Genomic DNA, 16,779 nt, shown 5'->3' on the forward strand with positions numbered 1-16,779 from the left:
AGGACGCAGTGATCAACAGGAAGGTCGCAACAACAGAGGGAAGCCAGCAGGGTTTAACACACACACACACACTGTTCACATGGAAAGTTTCATTAATGTGTGAGGTGTGTGTGTGTGTGTGGTGAACACTGAGGCTTTCTGTTTCTGTTTCCCAGCTTTACAGCCCTGAACCTGGATGAACTCTCACACAGAAAGTATGTGGATCTTCTAGCAGCAGGAAACAAGTTAGATGCCAAGAAATCTAAGAAATGAAACTAAGAGAGAAACACATCCAGAGAGAGAGACAGACGAGGAGAGAGAAAAGACAGAAACGAAGTCAGAAAACAGCAGCAACTCTCACTCTTTCCTGACCTCAGGCCACATGTTGGCACACGGTTGGCAAAGAACCCAGTCCCCCCAGTGTCCCACCGGGCCCCACCCCCTGTCTGAGCTGTGATTGGCTCAGAGCATAGTCACAGGCAGAGCTACAGTCTTTGGACTCCTGGATACGGCCAAACAACATCTCTATAAACATCTGTAATTCCTGGCAGAAGCCAGGGGCCCCAGTGCAGATTCAGGCCCCTGAATCATCCAGGCCTAGCCCCACACCACGCCCTATCAGAGTGGAGTTTCACAGGGAAGCAACAAGCATGCAGTCAGAAAAACCCAGGCTGCTTTAATAAAGAAGCCAGCCAATAATCATTTTTTTTACAGTGGGTTCACAACGTGAGAGGCTCAGAGAGTCTTCAGGCTGAGAATGCGTGGACCAACTTCAAAGACCAAACTGGTGCAACTTTGTCCTGTCAGTCAAAGTGTCAGTGAGTTTTCACATGGGTCTGAACGACTGCTTCATCGAGTTGATATGATCTGTTTCTATTTATGTTCAATGATGGTGGAAGTCATTTCCTGTGCTGAAGAGTTTCGTTCTTCAACATATTATCAGTATCTCTCTGAGCATACAGAGCCTACAGAGCTCACACATGACAAGGCGAACATGAATAAGCCCATCTATGACCACTCAGAGCTGCTCATCCATCGACGTGTGGAAATATACACATCACAAAATCACCTCCACTGAAAAGCACAGTCCTGATTTATGAAACCTCCCTACTTCATGAAAAACACGTCACCAAAAGAAAGCCATGTCAGCATTTTAACTGACTGTTGCACAAAGTTGAAACCGTTTTGACTTAAGGATGCACGCAGCTGTTTCCAGCTGGAGCTCGTGCAGACTGATCCAGCTGTGCGCAGGTACAACCACCATCCATGAAAAGAGAAGACTCTGCTGAGAGATGTCTATTTCTGAAAACACTCCTCTGCTCACAGAGACCCCGCTGACCCCCGTTCACCCCGTTTCCTCTGACCAAACACAGGAAGTGCTGCAAGTTCGGGTGAGGTCAGAAGTGAACTGTACTCACGGGCTGTGGCGACACTCAGACAAGAAATAATATAAACACAACAGTCAGCATTAGCTGCAGGAGCTAGCAGGCTAATGACAGGTCAGCTTCTCTCTCTCACACTAACTGAACATCTCTGTGTTTCAGGTCAAAACACAATCAGATCAGAAAATCAGTTAGCAACTATTTAGATAATCAACAAATCTGTCAAGTCACTTTTAAGTCAAAGATTCTTCATTATCTTCTCTGAAACTTTTTTTTTAAATTCAAGTGACTTTATGACAATAAACTGAATATCTTTAGGTTTCAGACTGAAGGTCCAATAAAATGAGACTTTAGAAGACGTCATGTTGGACTCTGACATTTTATAGACAAATTCATTGATTAATCAAGGAAACGATCATCAGTTTAGCTGATCATGAAAATAATCAATTAAGAGAGAAAAATAGAAAATCCTCCCAGAGTGGAAACTGACAGCTGAGAATATTTGACACTTCTGGCTGAGAACAGACTGAAACAATTAAATATCAACTCGTTCCTGTTTAACTTTGATTAACAGTCAATCAATCAATCATTTCAGCAATATGTTTTAGTTTCCAGAAGAGTCACAAAAATCCTGCTGACAACATCTTCAGTGTTGCGACACAGAGCTGAGCTACAGGCTGTCTTCCTGGCACACGGGAGAGGCTGATGATTTATATGTGGTGCAACAGTTTACTCTCTGCAGAACTTCATGCACAAATCCACTGATTTAAGCTTATTTTTGTCTGCAGTCCCTGCAGCGCCGCCGTGAGGCTGGAACGCTTCATGACACATCCTCGCATCATTTCAGCGGTCAGACTGATCTCAGAGCAGTGATTCAGATGGACACGCTGTATCTGTGTTGCAGCGCCCCCTGCTGACACAATACAAACTCTACACTCTGACACCTCTGCTTAACACAAACACTGAGGCTCTGACAGAAGCCTGGTGAATACTGAATATTTAAAGACTTACTAATCTAAAATCTTTTTAAGCAAAGCTGCAAAACAGACGTGAAGATATGACGCTTCTCTTTGTCAGACGTGACACTAAACTGAATATCTTTGGGGTTTGGAGACGAGACAAACGAAGACATCACCCAAGGATCAAAAGTGTGTGGACAGCAGCCAGCTGTGACTGTGACACCATGTTCATTAATCTGCAGCTGTAACAGTCTCCACTCCCATGGATTTCACACATCAAAGTCAGGTTCCTAATCATGGTTAGTGCTACTCAGTCTGTGGAAACAGAAGTATCATGTCTCCTGTTTCTTCTTCATTGTTCAGCAAGTGAAAGTGGAGACAGACAGCATGTCCACATCCGTCTGCGTGTCCATGCTGTGCATCTGGATCTGTTGGGTGGTTGTTTTGAATGAAACGCTCTGCTGGTTTTCAGAACAGCAGCAGCAGTTTCCTCAGTCAGTTGATGATGGAGTCCCTGTTGGTCTGTCTGATCCTTGTCTCTCTCAGCGGTAAGTCTGTTTTATTTTATTAAAGTCTAAACTGCTCACTCTTCACAGTTAAATACACAGCTCTGACCCATGTTTCAAACTTTAATGTGGTTATTTAAAAAAAAGCAGCTGTTGAAAGGCTGCAGAGCTGTTTGTCACTTTATGCCAATTCTGTGGGATTTTATGACGAAAATCCCTTCAAATAAAAGCTTCCTGTCTGAAGGATTAAAACATTCGCACTGAGACATCCGGAGACCAAAAAATGTTATAGCTGAAGGCTGCCGTGTCGACAAAACAAACAGCTATTAAAAGAAACTGGAAAATAATATGTAGTTTACTATGTTCAAAATATTTCTATATATGAACAGACATTTATAATCAGTATTGTATTATCGTAGGAAATATAATGACTAAACTACATAACCTGTTTTTCTTATATTTATAATAGAAATATTTGATAATAGTTGTAATATAAAGATATACTGAAAAATAGAACCTACTGCAGTCAAAATAAATTTGAATTTATGGATGGACGTATATTTTACTAAACAAGTTTAAAAAAAAACATGGTTTTGTTATATTCACAAATATAAACATACACATTAGAAATGTAATAATTTCATTATCAATTAATCTGATTATTTTCTTGATTAATTAATTTATCATTGAGTCTAGAAAGTGAAATAGTGAAACAGGGTTTTTTGTTCATGACTAATTAGGTCTTCGATCAATAATTTTCCACTTTTTTACTATCTTGTTTTTTAGGTTTCCGGTGGGAGCACCAAGCTGCCGCCCTAACAGACTCCACCATCCAGGTGAGAGTCGGAGAGGATGCCACCCTGCGGTGCCCCCTGCTGGACAAGTCCAATGCCTCCACCATTGCTGTCAACTCTACCATCACTGTCCTGCCTGTCTTCTTCAATCTGAGCTGGTACAAGAAGGCTGCAGGACAGGGTCCCCAGCTGCTCCTCAGTGTGAGGTCTACAGACAGCTCTGATGTGAAATACGGCTCCGGTGTTGGTCCTGATAAAGTCTCAGCTGCAGCGGACGGATCTCTGCTGCTGCGACGCTCTGAGCTGAGCGACTCTGCGGTTTATTACTGCGGGATCAGTCAGGGAGAGGAGCCGCAGAACAAACCACCGCCACAGACACAGACATCTGGACTTTGAGCTGGTTACTGATCAGTTAGACCCAACTGAGCTGATTTTACTTTGACTTTTTCCAGAATTTCATTTTTTTCAAGTTTAGTGCCTCAGCTTTAGAACGTTTCTGTTGAGACAAGGTTTTAATTTTTCCAATTTTATTGTAGAATTGATTTCAGATTGTAGGAAGTTTATCTGACCACAAAACCAGTCCACTGAATGCCACCTGAAGTGAGCAGAAATAGATGAACACCTGTATGATGGCAAACAATGCAATAAATGGATCTTATTAGACTATTTTGTTCCATTTTTGTTGTGACTGGTGCTCATGTTCGGGTAGGCAGATGTTTTCAGATAAACATCTGTAAAAAGCCTCTGTCCACCACCTGCTCAGCAGCAAACGGCAGACAGACTCAGTCAGAGAGCAGCTGGTGGACACATTGGATTTCTGGACAGGTATACATATCTGTGCTTGATTAACGGGTCAACTCCAGGATCTCTTTAAACATAGTTTCAGATTCGTGAAAACCTCTGTTCTATTTGTGAAAAAGAAAAAGGCAGACTTCACAGCTCTTTCTCCTGCAGACAACATCAGACCAGATCTGGATACTACTAAAACCTCAACACTTAAACTTGTCAAGTCTGGACTAAAATAATTAAAGCAGAGTGCAAAATAGAACTGCAACAGTTAGACAATTGATTAGTTGATTAACTGAAAATTAAAACAGCAAGTATTTGATAATGGAATATCTATTTCAAGTTAGGTCTCAGCAAAATGCCAACCTCACAGTACAAACTTAAAATGGTAACCTTGGAAACCGCAGAATATCCCATATCATGAACCTAAAGTTAAGACAATAAGTTGCTATGGATTCTTCTGTTAAACATGCACATAATTCAGATGCCAATAAAGATTTGAAATTAGTTCATAAAATCACTCACTTTGTAAACATACTGCTTTAAGACAGATTCTGCAACAGTCTAAATAAACAACACTTACAACAGAACTATGTCATGTTAGTATCACATCTTATGTCATATGAATCAACTCAGTTTGACCTTATTCACTATATAATGGAGAAGTTCTGGCTAATTGAATCCTGTTAATGACACCAAATTACTGCCAAAATGTAAGCACTAAATTAAAGACAATACAAAGAATTAAACACTATAAAATACAAGATTTTCTTCATCCAAGTGACAAAATTAAATGAGAAACATGCAAGAAAAGGGACAAAGAAATCCTTTGTCTTTTACCTGGGTTTTTTTTTTTGTTACAAACACCATTTACTTTACAAAACACAGATACTGGCACAATTTCTCCAGGGTTTGGATTCAGATGTTCAACTTCAAGTAATTCAATAGCACATAGCTCAGTAGGAGCAGAGTGATCATTATTGTTCAACCTGGTAAACTTGACACATCTATTAGATTTTCACAGTGGTCACTGCGTTCATCATCACCACTAGATGGAAAATGAAGCAAATATACCCAAACTGGGTGCATCTTTACAGTGGTCTGAGCTATCTGAGTCGTCTCTCTGCCAGGCTTCCTTCCCTTACCCTGTCCACCACACAATTAAAAAAAAAAACAAAAAAAAACACACACCTACACTTTAACCTGACCCAAATAATCCCACATCGCTTGATACCGCAGTGAATCATGTCCGCAATTGACCGTACGTAGCGCTTTACAGGGGCGGGAAAAATTCCCCTGCCGAGAGGCCTCCCTATGAGCCGACGCCGGAAAAAGCTTAAGAATCGCAAAACTTTTCCTCACCACACCTACTTCAACCCAGAAAGGTCCTACTCCTGTCTCCCCTTGGAACGAAACTTGGCAAAGTGAGACGAGCCAGTGTTTGGCCACAAAGTCCAACTCACCCTCCCTGTACAATAAAGCCTCTAACAAAATTTGGCTGGTGATGATGGACAGCAATGCAACTATGCTCAGGACACAGGCTGAATACTATTAAACAACAACTCTTACTATGGAGGATCCCCAATCCATCTACATCAGACCTGCCTGTGTACCTCCTTCATTGAATGATGGAGAACTTACCAACTTACTGACCTAACAATGATTTTACTCAATATCAAAACATGTGATCACACTCAGATGACAAAACGATTGATGACAAAAAGATTTTAAATGCGCTGATGAAACATCATCCATTGGCTGAATAATTGCTTTAGAAAGCAAACATCAGAAACACAATTACAACCAATTCATCAGATCAGAACAGCAATGTTCTATCAATAATTCCTTTGATGTAAATATATGTTGTAATAGTTTTTTTATTCTATTTGTTAGTTTTTCTTTTAACTTATCTAAAAAAAAATGTTTTTATCTTACTTCTGTCTTCCAACTCTTCTGCATATTACATTGCATTTTCTTCATTTTCCATTGGGAGTTTGATTATAAGTAAAGATTTCCCTCCACGGATTAATAAAGTTTTGAATCTGACACACATACAAAGAAGATTGTGTTTGTTTCTGAATCTAACAAAAAAAAAAACAAACATACAACTGGACAATTCATTCATAACACGTGATCTATGAGCTGAAAAACAACTTGAGAAATCCAACATGACAGATCCAGCTGTGTTTCATTTGCACTTTCCTGAGACCGTGTCCTCTTGAGGCATCACAATGAAGATCCACCTCCTAGATGAAGCAGACTCACTTCCTGGTCATGTTACTACTGTCTTCTACTGCACTTTACACCTTTTGCAGACTAATCATAACAACAGGTTGACAGCTCCATGTCTTGGGCTGAGAGACAGAAAAGTCCAAATGTAAAGTAAGAAATTGGGGGAAAAAAAAACACACACAAAAAAAACCCAAATGATCAAGCACTACAGAATACAAGGTTTTCTTCATCCAAGTGACAAAAGTGTCACTTAAATAAATTCACAATAATAAAAAATTTAAGAAAATGAAAACAAAAGAATAAAAAAACACACGTAAATATGTAAAGTCAAACTGAAATAAATAACATGACAAATATATGAGAAAAGTGCTAAAGGAGAGAGAACTGAAAACAAAGGAGCAATGTGTGCAAATGAGTATAAAAGTAAATAGCATGGATAAAGAGAGTAACAGCATCACTGGAGGTTCAGCCACAGAGTAAGGCCTCAGTTCACTCATAATCAAACTACAGCAGCTACAGAATCATTTAAGAAGAATTTATGCTCTGTCCAAACTTCAACATGTCTTCCTCACTCTGTTCCTTCAAGAACTGGAACGAGGCCTTGACTGTGTCTTCCCCTCTAGTGTCTTTGACATGGTTTTAAAAACTAGTGAAAGGTTTCTCTACCATCTGTAAACATCTTTTCAGGTTTGCCTTCTGAAATGGCTGTCACTCTGTTCACATTTGTTTATAAACATTAGCAATTTTACTTTAAAACAAAGCCTGTTTCCTTAAGACCTTCTCTTCATTTCAGCCCATGACAATGTCTCATTTCAAGTATGTCAATAGCACTCAGAAGGAACAGAGTGATCATTATTGTTAAACCTGGTAAACCTGACAAATCTATTAGGTTTTCACAGTGGTCACTGCGTTCATCATCACCACTAGATGGAAAATGGAGCAAATATACCCAAACTTACAGTGCTCTGAGCTATCTGAGTCGTCTCTCTGCCAGGCTTCCTTCCCTTACCCTGTCCACCACACAATTTAAAAAAAAAAACAAAAAAAAAACACACACCTACACTTTAACCTGACCCAAATAATCCCACATCGCTTGATACCGCAGTGAATCATGTCCGCAATTGACCGTACATAGCGCTTTACAGGGGCGGGAAAAATTCCCCTGCCGGGAGGCCTCCCTATGAGCCGACGCCAAAAAACGTAAGAATCGCAAAACCTTTCCTCACCACACCTACTTCAACCCAGAAAAGTCCTACTCCTGTCTCCCCTTGGAACGAAACTTGGCAGAGTGAGACGAGCCAGTGTTTGGCCTCAAAGTCCAACTCACCGTCCCTGTACAATAAAGCTTCAATTAAAATTTGGCTGGTGATGATGGACAGCAATGCAACTGTGCTCAGGACACAGGCTGAATACTATTATAAAACAACTCTTACTTTGGAGGATCCCCAATCCATCTACATCAGACCTGCCCATGTACCTCCTTCATTTAATGATAGAGAACTTATCAACTTACTAACCTAACAATGATTTTACTCAATATCAAAACTGCATTGATAAAACATCATCCATGGGCTGAATAACTGCTTGAGAAAGCCAACATCAGATCAGAACAGCAATCGACTGCAGCTAAATAAATAAATAAATAAAGTTTTTATCTTACTTCTGTCTTCCAACTCTTCTGCATATTACATTGCATTTTCTTCGTTTTCCATTGGGAGTTTGATTATAACTAAAAAATTTCCCTCCAGAGATTAATAAAGTTTCTCTGAATCTGACACACATACAAAGAAGATTGTGTTTGTTTCTGAATCTAACAAAAAAACAAAAAAATACAACTGGACAATTCATTCATAACACGTGATCTATGAGCTGAAAAACCACTTAAGAAATCCAACAAGACAGATCCAGCTGTGCTTCGTTTGCACTTTCATGAGACCATGTCCTCTTGAGGCATCACAAGTGAAGAGCTGGTAAAACTTCAGTCCCAAGAACAGAGTTAATAAATGGTCACAGTCTGTGCTTAATCAGCACTTGAGCTTCTCTATGCAGAAAACCAGCCCATCCACCTCCTAGATGCAGCAGACTCACTTCCTGGTGGTGTCCTGTAGTTTGAAGAGCAGCTTGCAGACTTGTGCGATATGGGCTGTAATAGTCCTTCAGAGGTGAGGTCCAGAGATCTAGGCGGTGTCCAGGGCTTGGTGGATCAGGTCAGGCCACAACATTCCCCTTCTAGCCTTCCTTAAGATTGGACACATGACTTAAACAGAGAGAAAAAAAACAATCATTAGTAATAAGTAAAAAGCAAATAGACTAAACCAAACCTTCAACATGACCTCAGATCTTACCTTTGGTTGCCGCTCTCTCATTTCCTCTGACTCATGTCCCCTGACTCTAGTGTCTGTTGCTTTTACAGACTGTTGTGGAACAGTCCAGTGCATCCATCCCTGCAGGGTGGAAAGTCTGCTGGGAATCTCTGAACTCATCTGTCCATCAGTCCAGTAACTCAAAACTTCATCACCTTCCAGTTCTGTATTGCCTGTGGAACTCCTCTTCAGCATGTTCTGCCGTGGTCTTGTGATCTTTGCAAACCCTTCCACAGAGGCTCAGCAGTAATTAGTAAGTCCAATGTCCTGACATACATGGAGACAGTCTGAGAAGACACTATTGTCTTCTACTGTACTTTACACCTTTTGCAGAATGATCGTATCAACAGGTTGACAGCTCCATGTCTTGGGTTCAGAAGCAGAAATGTCCAAATGTAAAGTAAAAATAAATAAATAAATAAATAAAATAAAATAATTATCAAGCCCTACAGAGGGCAAGGTTTTCTTCATCTAAGTGACAAAGTTAAATAAATTCACAATAACAAAAAATTTAAGAAAAAGAATAAATATGAAAACAAAAGAATAAAAAAATATCTAAAGTCAAACAAACATAATAATATACTTGTCATGTTAATAATAACATAATTAACATGACAAGTATATGAGAAAGGTGCTAAGGGACAGAGAACTGACAACAAAGGAGTAATGTGTGCAACAGACAATGTAAAAGTAAATAGCATGGATAAAGAGAGTAACAGCATCACTGGAGGTTCAGCCACAGAGTAAGGCCTCAGTTCACTCATAAACTACAGCAGCTACAGAATCATTTAAGAAGATTTAATTTAATTTAAGAAGAATTTATGCTCTGTTCAAACTTCAACATGTCTTCCTCACTCTGTTCCTTCAAGCAAAAGAATGAGGCCTTAACTGTGTCTTCCCCTCTAGTGTCTTTGACATGGTTTTAAAACATAGTGAAAGGTTTCTCTAACATCTGAAAACATCTTTTCAGGTTTGCCTTCTGAAATGGCTGTCACTCTGTTCACATTTGTTTATAAAGATTAGCAGTTCTGCTTCAAGACAAAGCCTGTCATCCTTAAGACCTTCTCTTCAATTCAGCCCATGACAATGTCTCATTTCAAGTATGTCAATAGCACGTAGCTCAGAAGGAGCAATTTAATCATTATTGTTCAACCTGGTAAACTTGACACATCTATTAGGTTTTCACAGTGGTCACTGCGTTCATCATCACCACTAGATGGAAAATGAAGCAAATATACCCAAACTGGGTGCATCTTTACAGTGGTCTGAGCTATCTGAGTCGTCTCTCTGCCAGGCTTCCTTCCCTTACCCTGTCCACCACGCAATAAAAGGGGAAGAAAAAAAAAGTACGAAACCACCTACACTTAAACCACCCAAACCACCCAAATAACCCCACGTCGTTTGATACCGCAGTGAATCTTGTCCACGATTGACCGTACGTAGCGCTTTACAGGGGCGGGAAAAATACCCCTGCCGGGAGGCCTCCCTATGAACCGACGCCAAAAAACGTAAGAATCGCAAAAATTTTCCTCACCACAGCTACTTCAACCCAGAAAGGTCCTTCTCCTGTCTTCCTTTGGAACGAAACTTGGCAGAGTGAGACGAGCCAGTGTTTGACCTCAAAGTCCAACTCACCCTCCCTGTGCAATAAAGCTTCTATCAAAATTTGGCTGGTGATGATGGACAGCAATGCAACTATGCTCAGGACACAGGTTGAACACTATTAAACAACAACTCTTACTTTGGAGGATCCCCAATCCATCTACATCAAACCTGCCTGTGTACCTCCTTCATTGAATGATGGAGAACTTACCAACTTACTGACCTAACAATGATTTTATTCAACATCAAAACTGCATTGATAAAATATCATCCATGGGCTGAATAACTGCTTGAGAAAGCCAACATCAGAAACAAAATCACAACCAATTCATCAGATCAGAACAGCAATGTACTGAAACTTATATTTATAAAAAAAAAAAAAAAAATTATCTTACTTCTGTCTTCCAACTCTTCTGCATATTACATTGCATTTTCTTCATTTTCCATTGGGAGTTTGATTATAACTAAAGAATTTCCCTCCAGGGATTAATAAAGTTTCTCTGAATCTGACATACAAAGAAGATTGTTTGTTTCTGAATCTAACAAAAAAAAAACAAAAATACAACTGGACAATTCATTCATAACACGTGATCTATGAGCTGAAAATCCACTTGAGAAATCCAACATGACAGATCCAGCTGTGCTTCGTTTGCACTTTCCTGAGACCATGTCTTCTTGAGGCATCACAAGTGAAGAGCTGGTAAAACTTCAGTTCCAGCAACAGAGTTAATAAATGGTCACAGTCTGTGCTTAATCAGCACTTGAGCATCTCTTTGCAGAAAATCAGTCCATCCACCTCCTAGATGCAGCAGACTCACTTCCTGGTGGTGTCCTGTAGTTTGAAGAGCAGCTTGCAGACTTGTGCGATGTGGGCTGCAACAGTCCTTCAGAGGTGAGGTCCGGAGATCTAGGCGGTGTCCAGGGCTTGGTGGATCAGGTCAGGCAACAACATTCCCCTTCTAGTCTTCCTTAATATTGGACACATGACTTAAACAGAGAAAAAAAACCAATCATTAGTAATAAGTAAAAAGCAAATAGACTTAACCAAACCTTCAACATGACCTCAGATCTTACCTTTGGTTGCCGCTCTCTCACTTCCTCTGACTCATGTCCCCTGACTCTAGTGTCTGTTGCTTTTACAGACTGTTGTGGAACAGTCCAGTGCATCCATCCCTGCAGGGTGGAAAGTCTGCTGGGAATCTCTGAACTCATCTGTCCATCAGTCCAGTAACTCAAAACTTCATCACCTTCCAGTTCTGTATTGCCTGTGGAACTCCTCTTCAGCATGTTCTGCCGTGGTCTTGTGATCTTTGCAAACCTTTCCACAGAGGCTAAGCAGTAATTGTCAAGTCCAATGTCCTGACATACATGGAGACAGTCTGAGAAGACACTATTGTTTTCTACTGAACTTTACACCTTTGGCGGACTGATCGTATCAACAGTTTGACAGGTCGATGTCTTGGGTTCAGAGACAGAAAAGTCCAAGTGTAAAGTAAGGAAAAAAAAACCCAAATGATCAAGCTCTACAGAGGGCAAGGTTTTCTTCATCCAAGTGACAAAGTTAAATAAATTCAAAATAAAAGAAATTAAGAAAACGGATGAATATGAAAACAAAAGAATAAAAAAAAACAAAAACAAAACATACACATAAATATGTTAATTCAAACTAAAATAAATAACATGACAAGTATATGAGAAAGGTGCTAAAGGAGAGAGAACTGAAAACAAAGGAGCAATGTGTGCAACAGACAATGTAAAAGTAAACAGCATGAAAAAAGAGAGTAACAGCATCACTGGAGGTTCAGCCACAGAGTAAGGCCTCAGTTCACTCATAATCAAACTACAGCAGCTACAGAATCATTTAAGAAGAATTTATGCTCTGTCCAAACTTCAACATGTCTTCCTCACTCTGTTCCTTCAAGCGCTGGAACAAGGCGTTAACTGTGTCTTCCCCTCTAGTGTCTTCCCCTCTAGTGTCTTTGACATGGTTTTAAAAACATAGTGAAAGGTTTCTCTACCATCTGTAAACATCTTTCAGGTTTGCCTTCTGAAATGGCTGTCACTCTGTTCATATTTGTTTATAAAGATTAGCAGTTCTGCTTCAAGACAAAGCCTATTATCCTTAAGACCTTCTCTTCAATTCAGCCCATGACAATGTCTCATTTCAAGTATGTCAATAGCACGTAGCTCAGAAGGAGCAATTTAATCATTATTGTTCAACCTGGTAAACTTGACACATCTATTAGGTTTTCACAGTGGTCACTGCATTCATCATCACCACTAGATGGAAAATGAAGCAAATATACCCAAACTGGGTGCATCTTTACAGTGGTCTGAGCTATCTGAGTCGTCTCTCTGCCAGGCTTCCTTCCCTTACCCTGTCCACCACGCAATAAAAGGGGAAGAAAAAAAAAGTACGAAACCACCTACACTTAAACCACCCAAACCACCCAAATAACCCCACGTCGCTTGATACCGCAGTGAATCTTGTCCACGATTGACCATACGTAGCGCTTTACAAGGGCGGGAAAAATACCCTTGCCGGGAGGCCTCCCTATGAGCCGACGCCAAAAAGTGTAAGAATCGCAAAACTTTTCCTCACCACAGCTACTTCAACCCAGAAAGGTCCTTCTCCTGTCTCCCTTTGGAACGAAACTTGGCAGAGTGAGACGAGCCAGTGTTTGACCTCAAAGTCCAACTCACCCTCCCTGTGCAATAAAGCTTCTATCAAAATTTGGCTGGTGATGATGGACAGCAATGCAACTATGCTCAGGACACAGGTTGAATACTATTAAACAACAACTCTTACTTTGGAGGATCCCCAATCCATCTACATCAAACCTGCCTGTGTACCTCCTTCATTGAATGATGGAGAACTTGCCAACTTATTGACCTAACAATGATTTTACTCAACATCAAAACTGCATTGCTAAAACATCATCCATGGGCTGAATAACTGCTTGAGAAAGCCAACATCAGAAACAAAATCACAACCAATTCATCAGATCAGAACAGCAATGTACTGAAACTTATATTTATAAAAAAAAAAAAAAAAAAAAATGATCTTACTTCTGTCTTCCAACTCTTCTGCATATTACATTGCATTTTCTTCATTTTCCATTGGGAGTTTGATTATAACTAAAGAATTTCCCTCCAGGGATTAATAAAGTTTCTCTGAATCTGACATACAAAGAAGATTGTTTGTTTCTGAATCTAACAAAAAAAAAACAAACATACAACTGGACAATTCATTCATAACACATGATCTATGAGCTGAAAATCCACTTGAGAAATCCAACATGACAGATCCAGCTGTGCTTCGTTTGCACTTTCCTGAGACCATGTCCTCTTGAGGCATCACAAGTGAAGAGCTGGTAAAACTTCAGTTCCAGCAACAGAGTTAATAAATGGTCACAGTCTGTGCTTAATCAGCACTTGAGCATCTCTTTGCAGAAAATCAGTCCATCCACCTCCTAGATGCAGCAGACTCACTTCCTGGTGGTGTCCTGTAGTTTGAAGAGCAGCTTGCAGACTTGTGCAATGTGGGGTGCAACAGTCCTTCAGAGGTGAGGTCCGGAGATCTAGGCGGTGTCCAGGGCTTGGTGGATCAGGTCAGGCCACAACATTCCCCTTCTAGCCTTCCTTAAGATTGGACACATGACTTAAACAGAGAAAAAAAACCAATCATTAGTAATAAGTAAAAAGCAAATAGACTTAACCAAACCTTCAACATGACCTCAGATCTTACCTTTGGTTGCCGCTCTCTCACTTCCTCTGACTCATGTCCCCTGACTCTAGTGTCTGTTGCTTTTACAGACTGTTGTGGAACAGTCCAGTGCATCCATCCCTGCAGGGTGGAAAGTCTGCTGGGAATCTCTGAACTCATCTGTCCATCAGTCCAGTAACTCAAAACTTCATCACCTTCCAGTTCTGTATTGCCTGTGGAACTCCTCTTCAGCATGTTCTGCCGTGGTCTTGTGATCTTTGCAAACCTTTCCACAGAGGCTAAGCAGTAATTGTCAAGTCCAATGTCCTGACATACATGGAGACAGTCTGAGAAGACACTATTGTTTTCTACTGCACTTTACACCTTTTGCGGACTGATCGTATCAACAGTTTGACAGGTCGATGTCTTGGGTTCAGAGACAGAAAAGTCCAAGTGTAAAGTAAGGAAAAAAAAACCCAAATGATCAAGCTCTACAGAGGGCAAGGTTTTCTTCATCCAAGTGACAAAGTTAAATAAATTCAAAATAAAAGAAATTAAGAAAACGGATGAATATGAAAACAAAAGAATAAAAAAAAACAAAAACAAAACATACACATAAATATGTTAATTCAAACTAAAATAAATAACATGACAAGTATATGAGAAAGGTGCTAAAGGAGAGAGAACTGAAAACAAAGGAGCAATGTGTGCAACAGACAATGTAAAAGTAAACAGCATGAAAAAAGAGAGTAACAGCATCACTGGAGGTTCAGCCACAGAGTAAGGCCTCAGTTCACTCATAATCAAACTACAGCAGCTACAGAATCATTTAAGAAGAATTTATGCTCTGTCCAAACTTCAACATGTCTTCCTCACTCTGTTCCTTCAAGTGCTGGAACAAGGCGTTAACTGTGTCTTCCCCTCTAGTGTCTTTGACATGGTTTTAAAAACATAGTGAAAGGTTTCTCTACCATCTGTAAACATCTTTCAGGTTTGCCTTCTGAAATGGCTGTCACTCTGTTCACATTTGTTTATAAAGATTAGCAGTTCTGCTTCAAGACAAAGCCTATTATCCTTAAGACCTTCTCTTCAATTCAGCCCATGACAATGTCTCATTTCAAGTATGTCAATAGCACGTAGCTCAGAAGGAGCAATTTAATCATTATTGTTCAACCTGGTAAACTTGACACATCTATTAGGTTTTCACAGTGGTCACTGCATTCATCATCACCACTAGATGGAAAATGAAGCAAATATACCCAAACTGGGTGCATCTTTACAGTGGTCTGAGCTATCTGAGTCGTCTCTCTGCCAGGCTTCCTTCCCTTACCCTGTCCACCACGCAATAAAAGGGGAAGAAAAAAAAAGTACGAAACCACCTACACTTAAACCACCCAAATAACCCCACGTCGCTTGATACCGCAGTGAATCTTGTCCACGATTGACCATACGTAGCGCTTTACAAGGGCGGGAAAAATACCCTTGCCGGGAGGCCTCCCTATGAACCGACGCCAAAAAGTGTAAGAATCGCAAAACTTTTCCTCACCACAGCTACTTCAACCCAGAAAGGTCCTTCTCCTGTCTCCCTTTGGAACGAAACTTGGCAGAGTGAGACGAGCCAGTGTTTGACCTCAAAGTCCAACTCACCCTCCCTGTGCAATAAAGCTTCTATCAAAATTTGGCTGGTGATGATGGACAGCAATGCAACTATGCTCAGGACACAGGTTGAATACTATTAAACAACAACTCTTACTTTGGAGGATCCCCAATCCATCTACATCAAACCTGCCTGTGTACCTCCTTCATTGAATGATGGAGAACTTGCCAACTTACTGACCTAACAATGATTTTACTCAACATCAAAACTGCATTGATAAAACATCATCCATGGGCTGAATAACTGCTTGAGAAAGCCAACATCAGAAACAAAATCACAACCAATTCATCAGATCAGAACAGCAATGTACTGAAACTTATATTTATATAAAAAAAAAAAAAAAAAAAAAAAAAAATGATCTTACTTCTGTCTTCCAACTCTTCTGCATATTACATTGCATTTTCTTCATTTTCCATTGGGAGTTTGATTATAACTAAAGAATTTCCCTCCAGGGATTAATAAAGTTTCTCTGAATCTGACATATAAAGAAGATTGTTTGTTTCTGAATCTAACAAAAAAAAACAAACATACAACTGGACAATTCATTCATAACACGTGATCTATGAGCTGAAAATCCACTTGAGAAATCCAACATGACAGATCCAGCTGTGCTTCGTTTGCACTTTCATGAGACCATGTCTTCTTGAGGCATCACAAGTGAAGAGCTGGTAAAACTTCAGTTCCAGCAACAGAGTTAATAAATGGTCACAGTCTGTGCTTAATCAGCACTTGAGCATCTCTTTGCAGAAAATCAGTCCATCCACCTCCTAGATGCAGCAGACTCACTTCCTGGTGGTGTCTTGTAGTTTGAAG

General features: G+C 40.1%; 1 protein-coding gene across 1 annotated transcript; it reads left to right on the forward strand.

The window, feature by feature from the left end:
• The first annotated feature begins 2,745 nt into the window (after window positions 1–2,745).
• Window positions 2,746–4,283, forward strand: sid1 (secreted immunoglobulin domain 1). The gene is made up of 2 exons (XM_041040810.1): window positions 2,746–2,868; window positions 3,613–4,283. Exons 1-2 carry the CDS (start codon window positions 2,769–2,771, stop codon window positions 4,014–4,016), a joined length of 504 nt encoding a protein of 167 aa, XP_040896744.1. The 5' UTR covers window positions 2,746–2,768; the 3' UTR covers window positions 4,017–4,283.
• Window positions 4,284–16,779: the final 12,496 nt, after the last annotated feature.

This window comes from Toxotes jaculatrix, chromosome 6, assembly GCF_017976425.1.
Source record: "Toxotes jaculatrix isolate fToxJac2 chromosome 6, fToxJac2.pri, whole genome shotgun sequence".
In the NCBI taxonomy this organism is placed as follows: Eukaryota; Metazoa; Chordata; class Actinopteri; family Toxotidae; genus Toxotes; species Toxotes jaculatrix.